Source organism: Rhagoletis pomonella, unplaced genomic scaffold (assembly GCF_013731165.1).
Source record: "Rhagoletis pomonella isolate Grant_MI unplaced genomic scaffold, Rhpom_1.0 Rhpom_scaffold_00011, whole genome shotgun sequence".
Classification (NCBI taxonomy): Eukaryota; Metazoa; Arthropoda; class Insecta; order Diptera; family Tephritidae; genus Rhagoletis; species Rhagoletis pomonella.
In genome coordinates, this window is record NW_023458565.1 from 6,280,329 (window position 1) to 6,301,303 (window position 20,975).

A 20,975-nucleotide genomic window follows, 5' to 3' on the forward strand; every position below is an offset into this window, starting at 1 on the left:
TTACTTGAAACTGTGAAATATTTGCACACATATAAAGTATAGATTATTGCAGCATGACACAAGTATCAGTGTTGACAATCCATCATCGTAGAGATGCAGCACATCGACTAGAGCCATAAAATCGTAACGCACATCCCGCCAGAATTCTTCCCCCATATGCTACGGATTGCAAGAAACAAAATGCTTATGTACTAAATATGTATCAAATGGTATTTATCTATATGTACAAATGTCTGTACATTATAGATATTAAAGACAAATTAATAAGGGGGTCTTTATGAGAGCAACAGAAGCCAAATCAACAATTTTAGAATTTTTTATCTATCTGTATATTTTACGCTCATCTATCGAAAAATAATGGTGATTTTGTTTCTTCCAAAAATTGTGACCCTTCTAGGGTGCAAAAGGTGTTTGATCTTACACTAAACCCTGTAAAAGTCCATGTTTTTACGTTCTTGTCCTTGTCTATAATTTCATAATATTGTTGTTTTAGGCAACCATCTGATTTTCAGGGCAACCATCTGACCTCACAAGGCTTCAAAGGGCAGTGAATGTGCCTTTTTTTCCTTACAAGAGTGTGACATTTTAAGAGTTCACTCGTAAAGGAAAAACTATGTGCATTTGAGCGAAAGTGCGAAAATGTGACATACACAGTTTTTTATAACAAACATATGGCAACGTTTCGCACTTTTAGTTTCGCACAAACGCACAGATAAAGCCCTGACTGAAATGCAAAGAGCGAGAAAACTGTGTTGTGCTGTGCTGTTCGTACATCGTTCGGCAGTTAAAGCAACAGCGCAAGCGAAGCGCAACGAATATTTGAGACCGCCCTGTGGCTGAACTGTTTGATATTTCACAGCTAAAGCAACTACACTGTTCACGCTTTTGAGCACAATAAAGCTCTAATTTTTGCCTTTCGCATTTTCGCATCAAAGAGTGAACTCTAGTAAAATTTATTTTAGAATCGAACACGAAAAGAGAAAGGGCCAATCAAAGGGCGACATTTTTTGGTAGAGACGATAATACCTTAGTGCATGTATTGCTAGAGGTCTATCTTAAAATATAGAAAAAAAATATTAAATAGTTGCCAACTGTAGGAAAATTGCATTTTAAGTAAATTGATAAGAAAGTAAATAATGCAATATTATTATTAGTTTTATTTCTTAAAATCTCTATGTTTATTATTATATTTTTTAAGTTTTGAAACCCGCTTAGAAAAGTTAACAATTCGAAAAAGTTAATTACCCTTGGGATATTTCGGTTAACTTTTTCGAGATTCTACTGCAAATATTGCAAAATGAGTATCAGGCTAAAGGGTAAAATTGCTGTCAACATTTTTTATGAAACGGGTTGCCACCTGTTTGAAAATTGTATTCAACTAAATTGATAAAATAAGCGAACTAATACAATATGGGTATTAAACTAAAGAGGTTTAGTAAAGTTTTATGTCGAAATTACGCTATAAGCAATTGAAGGGAAAAGCGAGACATATTTTCCGCAATAAGAAGAGAGAGGCCGAAATACTTGAGTGCGAAGAGCTTGAAATGCTGACCGACAAGAAAAACACCCGAAAATTTTATCAGAGGGTTAAGCGGCTTAAAAGGTTTCAAGACCAGGGTGAAATCCTGTAAGAACAACCATGACGACCTAGTGACCGATGTCCAGAATGTATGTACTTAAATTATGGAGGCAACACTTTTCCACCCGATTGAGAAAGGCAGCGGCATTGAAAGTAGTGGACAAAACGAACCCGAGCCCCCACTCGATGACGATGGAGTCGATGTAGCTGTTGGAGCTGACGGCCTGCAAGTCGTATGCAGAATATAGTCAGATGAACGCATGCCCGAGGATTGGCATTTAAATCCACCAACAAAAGTTTGGTGAGATTTCGTTTCGGCTTTGTCAAAAAACAATGTTGATTCGACTTTTGAGGTACACTGAAAAAATTCGCCAAAATTCAGTTCGTTTCGGTTCGGCCTCAATAATTGATGATCAGTCATTGTCTAATATATATGTATGTACCTTGTACATATATATTATTTTTTTTTTAATAGATGGACTTACCTGTTTTACATGTCGCTTTATACGCCAGTGCATTTGACGGAAACGTATGGCAAAACAGCGAAAAATCATGCTCAAAAATATATCCACATAGTTCCAGGCAAATGTGGACGAAATTGTAATCCACTAGAAGAAAATGTTTAATTGAAATTCAATTAATTACACAATACGATTAATACTTAAGTATGCATATTCAAAATAATCGAGCGTTTAACAATAACTATTGTCTGAACGTTCTGTTTCGGTAAAAACATCACCGAAATTTTAATCGAAGATGAGCATTTCGATTGCCCATTTTTACTTAGTATATATGCGCATATACATATGTATGCATATCGTCATCTGAAATGCAAAAAAGCTCAGCTAAATCGTCACCTAAACTTTAAAAGCCTTAAATAACAAAATTTTTTTTGCGAAAAACGATGTGGGGGCATGTAATTCGATGAAATGCGTCTTGGTTATGAAAAGTGAATTTTGGACTTTTGGTTAGTTACGGCCTTTTGTAATTCAGGTGACGATATGGCGTAATTATTGTATTTCTTAATTTATTTAGAAAAAAAAAACAAAAGTATTTGCAGTTCTATGTTCGCGAAGAATAATTGCTAAAGTCTAAAAGTAAAACTTCGGTTATAAAATATTGTCTATTGGAGATAATAACAATCATTCATTTATAGCCATTTTGTCGTATTTTCTTGCTTAAAAATATACATTTTTTTAATTCAGTAATTGAATAATAACATTTATTTTTAATTCAGAATTTTAAATTAAAAAATTTATTTTATGTTACATGCAATTAATTAAAAAAACTCAAAAGCTTATTTTTGTTTTTGGGGTTATGTGGACTATTTTCGTTTAGCACAGAAATGTAGGGGAATTTTTTTGAATCTACATAAATTATTTTTAGAATAATTTTATGGATTTGTTACATCTTTTTCCAATTTCCAATGATATACATATTTATAAGAGGTTCATATAATTATTATGAGAAGACGAAAATAATTTGCATCTTAAAATAATCGTCCGGTGAGACGAAAAACAAACTTTCCATAGATCAGTAATAATTATAGAGCAATATTTAATTTTATTTCTTATAATCGTTATGGTCTCTGTGTTAAAAATTATTTAGCTCCAGAAAGTTTTAGTTGTGTTTGGTAATATATTAAAATTACAAATCTTTTAGTTCATTGTACAAGTGTTGACTAAAATCTAACAAACTATACCGGGCAGTGATTCGAACTCCGATAAGCTAAAACGGTGTATTCTCTCTCAGGCGGCCACCGTAGAAAAGGAAAGCCAAAACTTAAGAATTGATACAATTACAAATATAGAAAAACATACATTTGTATTCACGGGAAAATACAGACTGACACCATAAAAACATGCATCTAGGTTAATGAATTCCAAAATGAATTGGAAAAAAATCGTTTTTCTGAACGCGCGGGTTTTGTTTTTACCCTACTAATTTTACATGTGAGGAGAAAAGGAAGTACAAGTTTTCAGACATATTTTTCGAAAAAATTATTCGTAGCCCGAGTCCCTATTGTCAATTCAAATATCTGAAATTGCAGATTTTAACAGTTTGTAAAGTATTTATTTTTAGTTCATTGTCTAGTTTATATAAGTATATGCGCCTTATTTTGGTTTTAAAAGTTTTTTTTTTCATCGCTTAAACTTATAAAATTCGTTGTTTTTATTAAAATTGCGGAAAATATAGAAACAACCTTACGTCGATAAATGCTCAACTTAAAAAAAAATTAGCTCTTCATTTTAGCTACTATAAGTATTATTTCTTATTCTTTTCTCGGCCGCTTTAGCTCCAAACCAAATTTTTCCTTGGCAACACTGGTAGCACGGCATATTCGTTCAATTTTGTTTACCCATTTTTAAAACTCAAAGTTGAGAACTAACACCAAAATACGCGCATATTATTGCTTTTACTCTGGTGTTATTACGTGTTCTATGAGCTTTGGATATTTAGTAGTCTACATATTAACATAAGTATTAGAGTTGATTGGAGCAGTACTGTACTTAATGATACGATAAGGAAAATTCAAAAAGTCACTGACTTATCAAACTACCCTTGTATTACATACATATATATATATATTTGCTCATATTAATTACCTCCACTAATGGTATCAACCAGGCATGGTAATTGAATATCGAAAATATATGCAAGCGTTCACGCATAAAGTAGTTTTTCCAAAAATCCACTGACAAATTACATGTCTTAATTTGAAGGTCGTTATTATAAATAGCCGAACCGATGTACACCGAATGCTCCACTAAAATTGATAGCGGGATATTATTCAAAACAAAAATAATTAAAATATAATTGTATACATAATGGGCATTATGAACAAAAACTTAGAAATTGCTGTTTCTTAAAATTTCAGATCATAAACCTAAATTTGTTTGAACAAATCGAGTAAAAAGTCTGAAATTTTAAGAGAAAGCAATTGCTTTTATTCTGTTAGTTTACCACCAGATACGCATTTATTTATGTACTTTAATTGGAAAGTACTTGAAAGTACTTCATATAAACATCTGTAAAGGGTTTTACTGCTTTTGTAAAAAGTTTTAAGTTACACGTGTCCCACGCGCGTGCCAGTGATGGGCAAAATTATAATCGCTTGATACTAACTACTAAACACTAAAAAAAAATAATTAAGTATTTCTTCTTTTTACTTGGCACTGTAAACGCCTAAGCGGTTTTGGCCGAGTTCAATCGAAGTCCCATCGAAGTCGATCAGCCTTTCCAAAGTCTGTTATCCGATGTTTCGTCGTGGAAGCCGAATTTTTTATGATAGTAAGACCAAAGACTCCTTCCTTATAGAAAAGAAAGCTGAGCTTTATTAAAGAAAAGCTGATACCTCAGAAGTAGTCTCATACTAATTTGGTTAGATCCGATCATTGGATCATGAAGAAATTAACGGTACTCTGAAATTTGTATATAAGAATTTAAGGTAGGTTGGTTTTTTGCTTACAAATTACTTATCATAATTCTTTTTGCCGTATTATTTGCTAATTGTCTTTGCTTCTGTATTTCTCTTGATCTTTATATTTATTTTTATTTAATATTTTTCCTTATAGTTGTTTAGTGTCTTTGTTTATATTTGTATCTTTCTTTTCATTCCAACTCGTTTTTTTTTTTCATTCGGCACCGTTCCCTTTTTGTCCACGTATTAGCGATATGTCTTCTTCACTATGGGGTTAAATGTATAACGAAGTCCCCTAAGAATTTCAGTAATCTTCTATCAAAATGTTTCCTACGTTGGCGGGAAGTCCACACTTAAACGTAAAAAGGTGCCAAGTTCAATTTTTTGAAATTGTTCAGTAAATACAAAACTTCAATGTAGTTCCACATTATCTGTTATTCTGCATCAAAAATTAAATTTTGAAAAAAAAAGTGGACTTGGCTTCTTTTCAACTTTAGATAGCGATATATGTTGATGGTCCTCTGCAACAACGAGACAATTCAAAATTCAAAATTAAAAAAAAAACCTTACTACTGTTATCTCTTTAAAATTAAGCGATTTCTAAGTACTTTTTTAAATTCATTATTTTTACATCTTAAAAAAAAAAACAGTGTGCCCATCACTGGTACGTATGAATCTACCTATATATGTGCATATGTATTCAGATGCATACCTGCAGCGCCAAAAAGCAAAATTGCGCCAAACCTACGCACATTATGAGTAAAGTTTCGTGATTCTGCATTGGCATAGGAGTTCTGCAGAAATACCTGCTCGCAACGATGCATATGCTTTATCATATTGGGCCATTTGCGTGCCAAATGTAAAAATGAGCTCACACTCAGAGCAGATATGATGCTGAAACTGAAAGGACCTGTGGCAAATAAATTGAAAATTTGGCATGTAAGTATGTGCACGTGCAAGGATATGTTGTTGTTATTAACTGCGGTAAAATGAAAAGCCCTCAATCAATGAAATGTCAATGTACGTCGGTACAAATACATACATACATACATACATGCATGCATGTATATGTACACAAAAAGGATTGGGCGGGCGAATCATAACTGTATCATTTGGTTTTCTTTTTTTTTGTGTAGTGTTTTTTTTTTACCCACAGTGTACAGCTTCAAGCCCAATTCGATCACGACCTTTGTTGAGAGTACCACATCGATGACCGAGAAAGTAATCAGAGTGAGGGAAAGTATTGAAATCAGTGTACACCAGCTGAAGTGGACGTGTTCTACATTGGGTTTGAGCCAAACGCCAGTCACAGGCAATGTGGCTAACAATTGTGAGATCATCATAACTATGGAGAGAGATTGATATTAAATGAAAAGATATTTATACGAAAATATTGCAAATTCACAAACAAAATTGATTTGCATTTTTTGGTATACATACATACATACATACATACATACGAACGTTCATATCCTGCTTCTTGCTACTTACACGGTCCAACCGCATGGTGCATAGTATTCGTGCTGCCGAGTGGCGCTTCATTCACCAACGCAACGCTTTTGCCCTTTGCCCTCAATTGTCGCAAATAATATTCCTCTGGTTTCAAGTGCCGCATGATGTTGCTTGCAACAGTTTTGCACATGCAATGCCACAAGCCAGCAGCTGCGTAAATTTTGCGGCCCTCTACTATAAGTGTTTGCGTTTTTCACAACTGTATTGCAATGCTACCTCGAAAACCGCAAAAAAAAAAAAAACAATTTTCATGCAAAACATGTTCATAGCTGATATTTTGCAGTTTGTAAAACGTGCAAACTAATGATTTTACTTTGATTTCGATCAGCACAACAACACGAATTGGCAGAAAAATATGTGAAAATGAAAGACAAATGCCACATGTGACAAAATCCCCTTAGAGAACATTTATGCATGTAGATTCCTACGGTGATAACGCTTTCACAGTTGAAATGATGGAGTGGCCCTTTTGTGTGCGGGTACATATGTATGTATGTATGCATGCACGTGTGAGTGTATGAGTTGGTATTTTGCTTGACAATTTTATCACTGCATAATTCAACAGAAATTGTCGATTTTTGTTTTAAAGCACATTTTCCAGGAGACCCAATTGAATCTGTTTTGTATTTGAAATTTTCCGGAAAAAAACAGACGTATTCGAATAGATTTAATAACTAGATAGCTAACACAATTTATTAGCAATAATCATGTTAGATAAAGCAAAAAATATTCCATGATAATTGTTAAGTTCCTAGGTGCATTGCTACGCCTTCTAAATTGAAAGATATTTAAGCGCCTTCAAAAAAAGGAGGAGGTTATCCATTTGTCGGAATAATTTTTTTTTATGTATGTTACCGCAAAACTTTTCACCACGTGAACCGATTTCGAGAATCCTTTTTTCATCGGAAAGGTGGTAGCCATACGGATTAGGTTTAATTACGTTCTTTTGATCATGAAGAAATTAACGGTACTCCTAAATTTTTATATAAGCATTGAAGTCGGTTGTATTTTTGAAGTGAAACTTCTTTAGCGGCGGTTGGTTGGTTGGGAGTAAATTGGCAAATTCAGCGGAAATTGCACACGGATCTGGTTGGGACGGAAATGATGCAACGGAAATGGTGCAACGGAAATGATTGGGGCTGAAACAAGTACTTCTTGTGTATATGCAACGGAAATGATGCAAAAGAAATGATGCAACAGAAATGATGTAACGGAAATGGTGCAACGGAATAGGTTGGGGCTGAAACAAGTGCTTCTTATGTGTATGCATATGGTATAAATTTAACAAAAATTTGCTAACAAAAGGTTAAAGAATAACACTTAGAAAAAGACCAATACAAGAATGAAAGTAAAGGTGACTACGTACACAAATGAGGAATAGGATAAAGGCAAAGGTAAAAATAACAACAAAAACAAAGATGCGTAAAGATAAAGGCAAAAATGAAGACCAAGGTAAATTTAAACACTTTACTTATGTATATGTAAGAATAAATGTGAAGGGGAATATGTAGCTGACAAAAATGATGAACATAGAAGTAAAGACAAAGAGGAGGATGAGGTTACCGATAAAAGCAAAGATGAAGATAGAGGAAGAAAGATTAAAATAGAGGTAATTAAAGAGGAAAGGATATAGAGTGAGATACAGAGACTCAATCTGGGAACTATTTTTGGATTTTAGAGATTTTAGGGATTCTCGAGACGCATCGATAAAATAATCGATATTTTTATCGATTTTGTTATCGATATTTATCGATTTGTTATCGATATTAACCGATTTTGTTATCGAAATTCATCGATTTTGTTATCGATAATTATCGATTTTGTTGTCGATATTTATCGATTTGGTTATCGATAATTTGACTTTGTTAGCGATATTTATCGATTTTGTTATCGATATTTATCGATTTTGTTATGATATTTATCAATTTTGTTACCGAATTTAATATCGATATTTATCCGATTTTGTAATCGATATGTATCGATTTTTTTATCGATATTTATTGATTTTGTTATCGATATTTATCGATATTTTTCGATTTTGTTATCGATGGAAATCGATTTTGTTATCGATATTTATCGATTTTGTTATCGATATTTATCGATTTTGTTATCGATATTTATCGATTTTGTTATCGATATTTATCGATTTTGTTATCGATATTTTTATAGATTTTCTAATCGATTTAGCTACCAATGGTAATATCGATGTTGCTATTGAAATTTTTATTGAATTTGTCATCGATTTAGGTATCGGTATTTTGATGGACGTTATAATCGATTTTGTTATCGATAGAGTATAATGATAAAAATGAAGATAATGTAAAAACAGAATAACATGAATGTTATTAAAACGAACAGTGGTAAAGGTAGCGAAAAAATATAACCTTAAGCAAAAGCAGATGTGTGTATGTATAGATAGGTAAGTAACGTAAGTTTCACTTCTACAGTGTGGCCCAGGCGCACTTACTTTTTTTTGTTTAAAATTACGATGGGTTGGCTATTAAACTCAAGCAACATATGACCATTAATACATTTTTTACCGCGATAATGAATCCCTTGCGCTAAATGCTCCAACAGATTTTCTTTCATAATGGTGTCAGAAAGTCCGCATCAATCCAACGCCGAATTAATTTTGAGAGGAGAGAGTACAGAGACTTACTTGACGCATTTAAAAGAGAAGTGCGAAAGGCAGATAATAAATCCTGAAGGGACGGACTTCTGTGATAACTTGGAGGGAACAAACGAAGTGGGCAGCCTTAGGAAACTCCTAGCTAAGATTCCAAGCACACCCTACCATATTCGTAAGCGTTGAGGGGACTGGACATAGTCAAGCGAGGAGTGGGTAGAAGACTTGGTCAACACCCACTTTCCGGGATACATGGACTCGACAGACCTCGATAGTGTGAAAGTGTAGCGGGAAGAATCCCGCCAAACGCCGAAACTTCATACAAAGTGAAATTGTCAATTAACGGTTTTAAGCCCTACGGAACATTTTCAATACCTATTCGTCCTGCTGTACAAAAAAAAAAATATGTTATTTTCAATTCTACACCCACATTGTTATTCTACATTGCACTGAATTAAAAAATATTCAAATTTCAAAGTCCTTTCAAAACATCCCGATGTCAGAGAGAAAAACTAAGTACGCAGTTTCTTATATTTGGCCCCTAATTTGACAAGTATATTAATTTTTTCTTGTGTGTTGAAATTTTTTGGAAAGGGAAATACCTACTTACATACGTACATATTACGGTGGTCTCAAAAATTCACATCTAAATTTCACACGAAAATTTCTGAATTTTATACAAAATTTTAAATAACGAAAAAATTATAAATTTGACGTGTGCCTAATCAAAAGGTGGTACAAACTCAAGGGGCACATCTACGAAGATTACATAACTTAAAAAAAAATTAGAGAACAAATTTTACTTTTTAAATAATCGCTAAATTGGTAAAAATTCGGACTAAAATTCATAAACTCGCTGTGTTATAGCTGCTCAAAATTGTGTAGAATTTTTTCAAAATTGTTTTATTAAAATTTTCAGTTGCTAGACCCCTGATTTTTTTATTATTTTAACTTATTTATATAAATTGATAAACTCGCTGTGTTATAGCTGGTCAAAATTGTGTCGATATTTAGATATTTTTTTTATCAAAATTTTCCAAACCCAATTTTCGTGGATGTCTTTATATTTTACGTAAACCAAAATAAATTAGTTCCCAATGACTTTGGTATGCTTAAGGACCACCCTAATACATCTGGTTCATTACAAAACGGAATAAGTAAACATTTTTCGCAACTGTCTTCTCTAGGTTTTTGTAATCTTCTTATTTTTAACGGATTTACTTACTACCTTTTGGATCTAAGTCCTAGTTTCCATACGGTGCGTATTTTTTCTCAAGAGTATACTGACAAGTTTTATCAGCTCGCCAGATACATATTTGTTATAGGCCCCGACGTGAAAAAAAAAATGGTTTCGTTCGAACTTACTATGTAATTGTAAATGTTTTAGCTGGATGATTAATGTGACAAACTTTAAGCACAAACTTTTTGGGTAAAAACAGCGTTGAAATTCTTTAAATTTATTTGCCAATATTTTCGCTGTCACTTACTTTACCACAACATGAGTAACAAACAGGCTAAAACCACACATATACACATATACAATAAGATTTCATGTTAAAGACAACCATTCGCCTTCCAAAAGTCACTTTTCCCACAATCCTCCCTTACGTTCAAGCCTGCACCATTCTTCTGAATTCACACAGATTCTGTTTCGTATTCAATCGGGTTGCAGTAATTTGTTATCTGCTGGATGGAGCCTTTATTGATGACATCTGTAACCATCACCTCATAAGTAAAGATTGTGCTAGCCATCTGCAGTCAATAAAATGTGGAAAACAACAGACCAGAAGATGACATAATAACATCCTTTTAATAGACATTTACGACAATAAAGTCAAGCCCAAAGAGCTGAACAGTAACGAGTGACCTTTATCATATGTACTATATATGCATGTACATACATATCTACATACTTAAGTACATAAATATATTTACCAACTCACCGCTAAAATTAGTTGTCGCGTTATAAAGAAAAAGCCACAGCCAGACCAAGCCGTTAAATCGAAGGCCAACTGCTCACTGAACCGTTGTGCCTGCAAGAGATTATGGCAGAGAGAATAAATCCTAAGCTCACAAAGGCGCAAATAAATATTCACACATATACACAAACTTATATAAAAACAATGCATTAGTTTATATTCGAATAGAATTATTTAATGAGTTTGCCAAAGACAAACGCAAAAACCAAAAAACAAAAAACTAACGTAGCAAAGTGAAAATGTTTGTTAGCGATAGTGAATGTGAATATGAAAGTGATTGTGAACGTGGCAATGACTCATGGCAATGTCAAAGCCATTGACACTCATTATGATTTCTAATATAGCATAGTTTGGGTCGTACTCGTACCTCAACACACCACGATGCGCTGGGTATACTGCGCAGCGTCACTAAAATTCGTTTACAGTAATCATTAACAGAGGAGGCCATGAAAAGCGTAAGAATGGTACGAAATATGGCGAAAAAGAGTGAATACCAAAAGGCGAAAACAGCAATCAGGTCGACGCCGATATTTCTGTAAATGTAAACAAAACAAAAAAAGAAGGTTAAATTCCGAACTTGATTAAAGTCATTTACTATTTAATTTACTCACTGAAAACTATTGAAAAGTTGAAAGCAGATGAAATACATATTATTACTGCAGGCTAGTAGTATTAGTGGCGCTATGTGGTCGTTAACCAAACGCATAAGTTGCAATAATTCGAGAAAATGTTCACGCACCTCGGTCCAAAATAGTATGGGGAGGGCCTGCAATGAGTAACAATACTTTCAAGCTATAAACACAAAAGTTAAGATATAATGGTGTATAGTCGTCAATAGGGGCTATTGTCAAAACTTCCTCGGATTAAAGTTCCATGAGAGATAAATATGCCAAGAGATTATTATCATCGACCAAGTTTAAGTGCATGGAAGTAAATTCTGACATTACTTTCACAGAACTTAACATGGTGAAATCAATTGATGGTTATAGATTTTTTTTTATTTTTAGAAAAATTTAAAAAATCAAAATTTAGCAGGAAAAAAATAACAGAATGTGTTAAAGCTTGTTCAATTACAAAAAAAAATGAAGAATATCGATGTGAACGATAATGCGCAAAGATTTTTTTTATGAAAAATTGTCAGGTAAGAATGTTACTCATACGCCATGTACACCTAAGTAATAGGTCTCTTCCGCTCAAATTTCATACAAAATTCTTCATTGGTAGCTTCGTTTTTTGTGAAGGAACAGGCTTTCATACAAAATAAAGAAATTACAAAAAAACACTATTCCTTTATTTTTCCCCTGTTAAGGTTTGAATTGTTTGTAATTCCAAAGAAACTATCAGGCCTATCGAAAAGTGGTGTATGTACCTATATGTATACGGTTTATAGGAAATTTTGTTAGCTTTCATTTACCGTATTTCATATAACAATTGTTAAATTGGTTCGTAAGACATAGTACGTGATTAAGTGCTACAACTTTTTTTAAGCTGAATAACGATAAATTGCAAATATTTTGAAAACTTATCAATAGAAAAAAATATTTACTTGATTTTCGGAAACAACAAGCAATTGTACATAGAAATTGGATAGTGGTATTCGGTGAACAAGAAATAAATAAAATTTGTGATCCAGTGTTATTGTTGGCAGAACAAATAAATATCGAGCAGTTCTTAGCGAAAGTGTCTATATATTTAGAAGTCAATCGAAAGAACTGCATTAAAATACTAAGAATAAGACGAATTCGATGTTGAAGTTGAGCGCGAATTGGATGATGACTTGCTCTAATCTAAAAGACATCGGACGAGCCAACTCCTAATTCCGGAAATCTCAAAATCTTTTCAAAATAAAAAAAACCCTTTCGAAATTGTATTTACTAGCGAAGTCGCATGACGTTAAAAGGCCTAAATCATTGGCCGCAATAGGAAAATTGTTCAAGAATTATGAAAACTTTTTTAACATCAATTCAGCCTGCATCGCTTAAAACATTCTAACTTCAAATTTTAATCAATGGTGCAGATCTTATGACCTCACTTAATATGCCTTCGCGTATAATATACATATGTATGAATATGTACATTAGACCGGGTCGTTCCCCACTAGTTTGATAACTTAATTTGATAGAAGCAACTGCGAGTCGAAACGGTATCTCAGTGGACCACCAGGCCTTCGCATGTTATCATCTGGAATCAGCGAAAAATCCTAGCAAATTAGCATTTGTGTCTTACCTACCTTATCATGCACCGCTTCAATTCGCAAATGTAGCTGATGAAAACGGGCTGCCAATCCAACGCTCACGCAAATGATGAAGGCATCGGTAAATGATCTCGGATAAGCTAAAGTCAAATTAATCCACTGCGTCGAGAGTAAACATGCAATAGAAATATGTACATAAAAATATGAACATCAGATCAACAAAAGAAAATGAGGATATTGGTCTCCAGTCTAATTAGGCTTTACTCGCTAGCAAATCGATTTACACTCATCTTATTTAGAGATATGCTTACCTCCACCACAGGCAAGTACCAAATGTTGAACGGTACCACTTTACTCAAATGCGGCCGCTCTCGCCTGTAGAGACTCTCCCAGAAACTAACATTATATTTGCATTGTAAACGTTCTAAGTTGCTTTTGTGAAATGAATTAAAAACAAGAAAAGCGTGCTCTCCTGTAAAAAAAAAAAACACAAAAACAAAAACCATGTTTGTATTATTAGCCTATTTTTATGCTTGCGGGTCAGTAGTTAGTGTACAAAACTTATAAACTACCGTGGTATTGGTACTAACAAAGCTATTTGGCCACTGTCTTTCAACTCACCACAGTCTTTCAAAAGTCAATTCTGGCGGCTATGTATTTTGAAAGCTCTTTTCTGTCTTTCGAATGACTATTTACTTGAAAGATCTGCTAACGAGGAGGTCTTAGGGCCGTTTTCTCAAGTAACATGTAACTTTAAAGCTTACTTTATAAGAATTATTGCATGTAAATATATGTGTATATACTTATGCAGGATTTCCACCAGGCATTAAAAAGTAAAAATGGCAAATGACAAAGTCGGGCATTAAAAAATAATCGTGTCATTACATTTAAAAAATATTCATTAAGTTCATTTATATGTACATGGCATTTTTTTTAAATGGCATACATTTTTTGTCATTTCAATGCCTAGTGGAAATTCGGCATTAGTCTGTAAGAGATTATTGATTCACATAGCCCAATTCTGGATCGGTGACAAACATTTTTTTTATGTTTTTTTACATTTTTTTAAATGTTTTATATATTTTTCGGTAATAAAAACTGTGACAAGAATTTGTCACTGATACAGAATAGAGCCGATACTCTAAATTACTAAATAACTAAGTAATGTTCTACTTACCAAATGCACAACACATAACCAATGAAGTTAGTGCGTAAACGCGTGTCTTCATATTATATGTCGCATAAATACGATAGGGTGCCCGCAGGAATATTTCTTCCGTGCGACGCCATGCACGCATTATGAATGGCCAATTTATGGCCAAACGCCAAAAGTAAATATGCTCCAGCATACAAATCACAAACAAGGATATTGTGCCTGCCATTTGAAAGGGATTATAGAAACATTATAGGCATAGGAATGAATATGAAGAGTTCGCGAGTAGCGGCTACATATTGAATACTTATATGCATTTGAGAATACAATAAGTAAAAGCTTTTGAATGAGTTTCATCAAATATTTACATATCTACATACATATGAGAGCAGTTATATGCATGTGTGTGAACTCTACGTAATGCTGCATGTATTCTACTATGCTACTGTGGTATTTCTTTTTTTTCCTGGAAATTACCTGAAGAATGAAAATTTATTCCAGCTTTGAACACTAAATATCCAACCGTCATAAATTCTAAACCATTTAGCAAAATTATCGACGCGGAATACAAAGTGTGTATGCTGCACCAGTTGTATTGTACGCGTTCCACATCATCAGCTAGTAGATTCTTAACCGGTAGTAAACCAAAAAATTGCGATATGAAGAGCACTAAATAAAGTTAAGAAAAGGTAGGAGAATGAAATAGCTTGAAACAGTAACTTTTTTTAATTCAAAGGTTATTTAAAAAAAAAAAAAAAAGTGAAAATAAAGGAGTAAGGAGGAGTTCTACGTGCTGAGTATTTTTAAGGAAACACAGAATTTCGGGTTTATTTTTCTTTATAATTTTAAAGATCAAGCTAATTTTTTGTCCGACATGGCTGATAATCTTGAATTATCTATCTTATCAAGCTTTAAAGTATCTGGAGATACTTTTATTTGATTTTGTGACAAAAGAAAATTTCTTTTTTCACACTGTATGGTACTTGGAGCGATGGAAACTTATGCTGCTTAACCCTTTCAGTACCTGTAAAAAAAAAAAAAATAGTTTGTAGGAAATCCTTTACTTGCTCATTAGCAATGCAATGAAGTTGTATTTTTTTTTTTGCTTTTTGGGAACACAATTTTTTGAATCGTTGTATTCCAGAATTGGTGATTCTTAGGGATAAAAGTATCGGTACGGTTTTTGCAGATACTTACATGATCTGTACTGTTCCCTAAACTATTTATGTCGTAAAGCTTAGCGTTAAGGTAAAAAATGTTAAATATTAATTTATGTGATCTTTGGTTTTGAGTATGTTTTTTTTTTTTCAGACCAGGAAAAAATTTTAAATATATTGTTTAAACTAAGTTAACGCGGGTTAATATGTGCTGCAGATAGGTTGAAAATAGATAATTTATGGTAGAAAAAATTGTACCACGATTTTGAAAATTAAGTGTTTTTTTAATTGAAAAATCCTCATCTCAAAAGATTTCTCCATACATATATAAATGTGATCGTTTTAGAGAACGGTTTTCAACCAAATTTGGGCAGTGTATTCCTTAGACAAAGGCTACATTTTAATTCGCTAGATGGCACATGTGTGCCTTTTTTATGAAATCAAAAACGTACATACACTTCATACATACGTTTACCATATTTAGAAGAAAAAAAAAATCAATTTGTGAAAGTGTACTGCGGCAGAGCGTTATTTCTACGGACTGTAGGACATTGCTACTAAGTTCATTTCATCAATGCTGCATTTTTAGCTTTAACAATTATTATTACACATATGTACAGTGTTGCCGTTATGCGACAATTTGGCCCTATTTACCCTTTAACCTGACTTTTTAAAAATTTTGATTTTTTGAGACTTTTCTGAAAATATGTGCGCATTTTTGCCCCTTTTCAAAGATTTATTTATGAAATATTAACAGAACCGTGCTATTATAAAATATTTCCTCCTGTAATTACGAAAAAAAATGCATCACTTGAAACTTTTAAAGGAAATGCTACTCTTCTCTTCGCAGCAACTCAATTTATGTGTATGTTTGCAACCCTGTTTTGTGTAAAGCTTGACTTAATAATATTAAAATGTAAATTGGTATTAACATGTAAATTATTCTTTTCCTAGTAAAGAAAAGCAAAAATAATATGGTGACCCTTTTTTCGTCAATGACCCCTTTTGTGAGATTTTCTGAAAATTCTCAACGACAACACTGCATATGTGCTATACATGTTTATTAAAATTTTATTCGAAAAACTCTTCCTTGCACACAAGTTTATGTATCTACACGTGTTGATATTACTTTACCCAAAGCACTGTTTGCTCTAATCCAAGCAAAAATGCAACTTATCCTTGACACTAATAATGCAATTTCACACACGTGCACTAATGCAAAAAAAAAATACTTATAAAATTTCGCACTAAAACACTTTGCACACAATTTTCGGTGGTCAATTAAAAATATTTACTGTGAAAACCAAAAATTATTTATAATAAAGAGAAGAGAGATATTAATTAACAGCTTTGCAGCTTCACAAAATTTAACAAGCTAACCTCAAAACTTGTATTACAATACCAACATACATACATACATGTATGTACATATGTATATGGTTACCTGCATCAACATGCAACATGGATGTGATACACATACCTTTGGAGACACACTGGTGAAATGTTTGATCCTGTTGTTCTTGTTGCTTCGGCTGCGACATACCCGCTTCTACTGGCACAAACTGGCGTTCACGCACGCACGCACGCACGGAGTAGACAAACACAAATGCCACAATTACGTGCAAAAGTTTAAGTTTTGATCGCAGGATAAAATGACAGAAATCCATAAACGTACGTATGTATGTATGCATGGATATGTATGTATGTATGTATGTATGTATGTGGCAGCCAGCTACTTCGAAGGTAACTAAAAATTTTCCAACTTGTTGGCAATGTTAATTGCAAGCAAAATTTAAAAAAAAATACCTCAGCACAGCTACTTATTTACCAAAAGGTGAAATGGAATATTAGTATATGTGTATACAAACATACATCACTTAATTTACGGGTTTGTACATTTATTTTCACGTTTGTAGAAAATTGCACGTTTTTGCCAGAGTTGATGAAAACCGAAAACTATGGTAAACAGTTTAACGTGTCCCCGTTTTCTTTGCATTGCATGCAATCACCTACTTAGTTGCTTATTTGCTTGCACAAACGCATACACCTAGACAAATGTGGATAGTGCCGTTTGTGGGCGTGTTACCAGTTGAATGTACTTGCTGTTGCATATCACACACATGCACATATGTACATATGTATGTATGTCCTTGCAAATGCGGTTGCAATTTGCTATAAGGCGTTGGTTGCTTGCCATGTTGCTAATTAAATCGTGTGACAATCGCAGATAAACATGACAACAAAACCAAGTACATATGTATGTATGTACATACTGTACCAACAGCTACTGGAAGAGCAATAATCCTTGCAAGTCATCAACACATACATACATATGTATGAATGTGTGTACATTAGAGCGGAGCACCTTACAAGCAAACAAATAAACGTTTGTCATGCACCCCTGAACCTTAAGTACTATTTTTGCAAGGCAATTTCGAACAAAAAAAATTTATCCGAACCTAGGTTTTTTTTTGTTCTACGGTAATAATGAAAATACGAGTACTTCCTTACCAAAAGTGCAATGGTTTTTGGTGAGCTTTACGAGGCAATTCTCGCTAAGATAGTTTCAAGTATTTTGTAAAACACCTGCAAGACAGTAGGTAAGATATTTTGAAAGATTTTGTTTATTCTGGCATGAAAGCCTTACCAAACCAAATCCCTTTCCAACTTTCATGGCGAAAAGCTCTTTTGGCAGAAGCACTACAGCATGGTGCAAATAGAGAGGTCGCAAAGGGAGAGTAAGCAAAGAACTGGCTTACCATTCAAGAGATCCGAGGTTCGAATCTGCGGGCAGTGGATTTTCTGTATTTTTTTACATTTATCGATATAAAAAGATAAATATATATATTTCTAATTTCGTTAAATTTAAAAAAAAAATTAAATATTTTTTTTATTTTGCTTGTGTTTTTCTTTTTTTTTAATTTCTTTTAAATTTTAAAATTTATGGTTTTAAAAAGAAACAAATTTTTTTTATTTTATTTTATTTTTATAAATATTATATTTTTTAAATGTTTTCTTTATTTATTTAATTTTCTTTTAATTTTTAGGTTTTATTGTTTTGAAAAAAGAAATATATTTTGTTTTAATCTCATTCGAATTTAATAAACTTTTTTTTATTTATTTTTTTAGATACGTTTTTTTTCAATTTAATTTTTTACTAATTTTTATTACATTCCAATTTAAGATTGTGTTGTATTTATTTCTTTTTTGATTAAATTTTAGCTTTTTCTGAGTTTAATTTTCCCTTAATTTTTGGATTTTCTGGTTTTAAAAAGATTTTTTTTAAATTCCACTTCGTTTTTTTTTTTTGAAACCTATTTTATATATTTGTTCTTTTTTAATCGATTTTTTTTTAAATTAAATTCTTTCTTTTAATTGATTTTCTTTTAATTTTTATTTTTTCGTTTGAAAAAGAAGCACATGTATACATATTTAATTTAATATAATTTTTGAAAACTTACTTCTAAAAGTAAAAAAGCTTTAAGTTACGAAAAAGTAATGGCCCGTTCTTGGACTAAATTTATTTATTTATTTTGCAAATTTATGCGCAAAATATTGGAGGCAGCGTTTGCTGTAACAAAACTGTACGTTTTATTTTAAATGTTCATAAATATCTGTCTGTCTAGTTTAAATTACCAGTTCTAAAATTAACAAAATTTGTTGTCCAGCATATAAAAGACAAAAAATTAATATATATATGGAATATACTTATGCCACGCTTTTAAATTCCAAAAAAGGTATACCCAGTTTTTCAATTACCAGCTTAAAGTGTATTTGTAGTTATTACAACTGACGGTTAACCGACGACCGCAACTGTTTGGTACATAAATGACATAAACTAAAAAACACGACGGTGAAATAAAAAAGATCGCTCCGAAAAATTGTGTTATATTTTATTTAAAAAAAAACAAAAAAAATATGCGGTCTTTTGGAATCACCCTAGAGTTACAATGAAGAGCGTGCTAAATTTAAACTTTTGCTTTTTAGAACTATTTTTCAACGTTCTATAAGATATACATATATCACTTCATTGTTATATTGATGGTAAAGTAGTTTGTTACATTATTTTTATTTAAGTTAATTCTTTAATTTTTTTGTCTCGTGTGTCACAAAATATTCCACAAATGTGGAAAGTTGCATCTTGTTTCACGTAGCTGTTTATCATTTTTCGCTAGTAGTATCCTCCAGTGGTTTTATGTACACACATACATTTGTATGTAATCAAATTTTCATAATTAATGAGAATCAGTCAGTATGTAATTACCAGACGCATTTATATGTACTTAGAGTATGCATGAAAGTACTTACATATGCATTAGCGCACACAAGGGGTGGATTTTGGCTAACAGCCTCAAATACAAACTGTACCTTAAGGCTTAGAATCCAGCTCTCAAAAAAATATTTTTTATTATTTATGTTGCTTGAAAAAGCACGCTTTGCTTTTGCTGTAAATTTTGTTGAAGAAATAAATATACGAGCACTTTTCTTTAGAGCTGCAAACTGATTCAAGAAATTTTGATCGAAGAAAATTTCTTTTCGATTTCGTGTGCGTCATTTTATATGAATTTTTCGTTTTTCTTGAGAGCCCTTAAAAGATTCACTGCGAATGAAAACATTGTCCTAAAAATATGCAATGTACACTCACTTACTGTTGTTTTTGACACTTTACAGCATAAAAGAGTTTACCACTGATACATACTTAACAAGGATTCGAAGATTTAATTTCGAATTCGTTCCACCAAAATGAGCTACATAGTAAAAATACAAGTTCAGTTAATTTTTTCGGTATTCGGTATTATATTAAACAAATATAAAAAATTGAGGGAAAATGAACGTTGAAACTCTTTTTTACCTTTTTTATCACTTTTGAAAGTTGACCACATCTGGTGTTTATAGAATTTTTTATTAAACGAGTATTTTTTAAGAAAAAAAAACACAACCGACTTCAGTTCTGATATAAAAATTTAGGAGTACCGTTAATTTTTTTCATGATCCAATGATCGGATCTGAACCAAATTACGGGACGACCCTTGAGGTACCATCATTCCAATAAAAAAAGAATTAAAAAAAGAATTATTGAAATCGGTTCACGTGGTCCAAAGTTATGCGGTAGCTACGCAAAAAAAAAAAGAAAAATTATTCCGGCGAATTGATAACCTCACCCTTTTTGGAAGTCGGTTAAAAGTGTATGAAATTTATGAAATTTTTGAAAAAGTGTATTTTTTTTTTTGAGAGCATTTTATCTGAAGCGAATTTTCAGTTTTTTCTGGTGATATATTTTTAGTAGTATAAACCCCTCCCAAAATATATTCCTGGGTGCGCCCCTGTACATACATATATATGTATGTGTATTT

The 20,975-nt window shown here is 32.5% G+C and overlaps 2 protein-coding genes across 2 annotated transcripts; both read right to left on the reverse strand.

The window, feature by feature from the left end:
- On the reverse strand, positions 1-6,615 carry LOC118747121 (gustatory receptor for sugar taste 64c). The gene is made up of 6 exons (XM_036481112.1): positions 6,492-6,615; positions 6,151-6,345; positions 5,713-5,910; positions 4,186-4,346; positions 2,065-2,187; positions 1-159 (listed from the first exon to the last, which is right to left on the reverse strand). Exons 1-6 carry the CDS (start codon positions 6,613-6,615, stop codon positions 1-3), a joined length of 960 nt encoding a protein of 319 aa, XP_036337005.1.
- A 4,021-nt stretch (positions 6,616-10,636) lies between these two features.
- Positions 10,637-17,288, reverse strand: LOC118747122 (gustatory receptor for sugar taste 64b). Its single transcript, XM_036481113.1, has 9 exons — positions 17,066-17,288; positions 14,942-15,133; positions 14,489-14,686; positions 13,623-13,783; positions 13,348-13,470; positions 11,729-11,883; positions 11,485-11,650; positions 11,082-11,171; positions 10,637-10,890 (listed from the first exon to the last, which is right to left on the reverse strand). Exons 1-9 carry the CDS (start codon positions 17,286-17,288, stop codon positions 10,774-10,776), a joined length of 1,425 nt encoding a protein of 474 aa, XP_036337006.1. The 3' UTR covers positions 10,637-10,773.
- Positions 17,289-20,975: the final 3,687 nt, after the last annotated feature.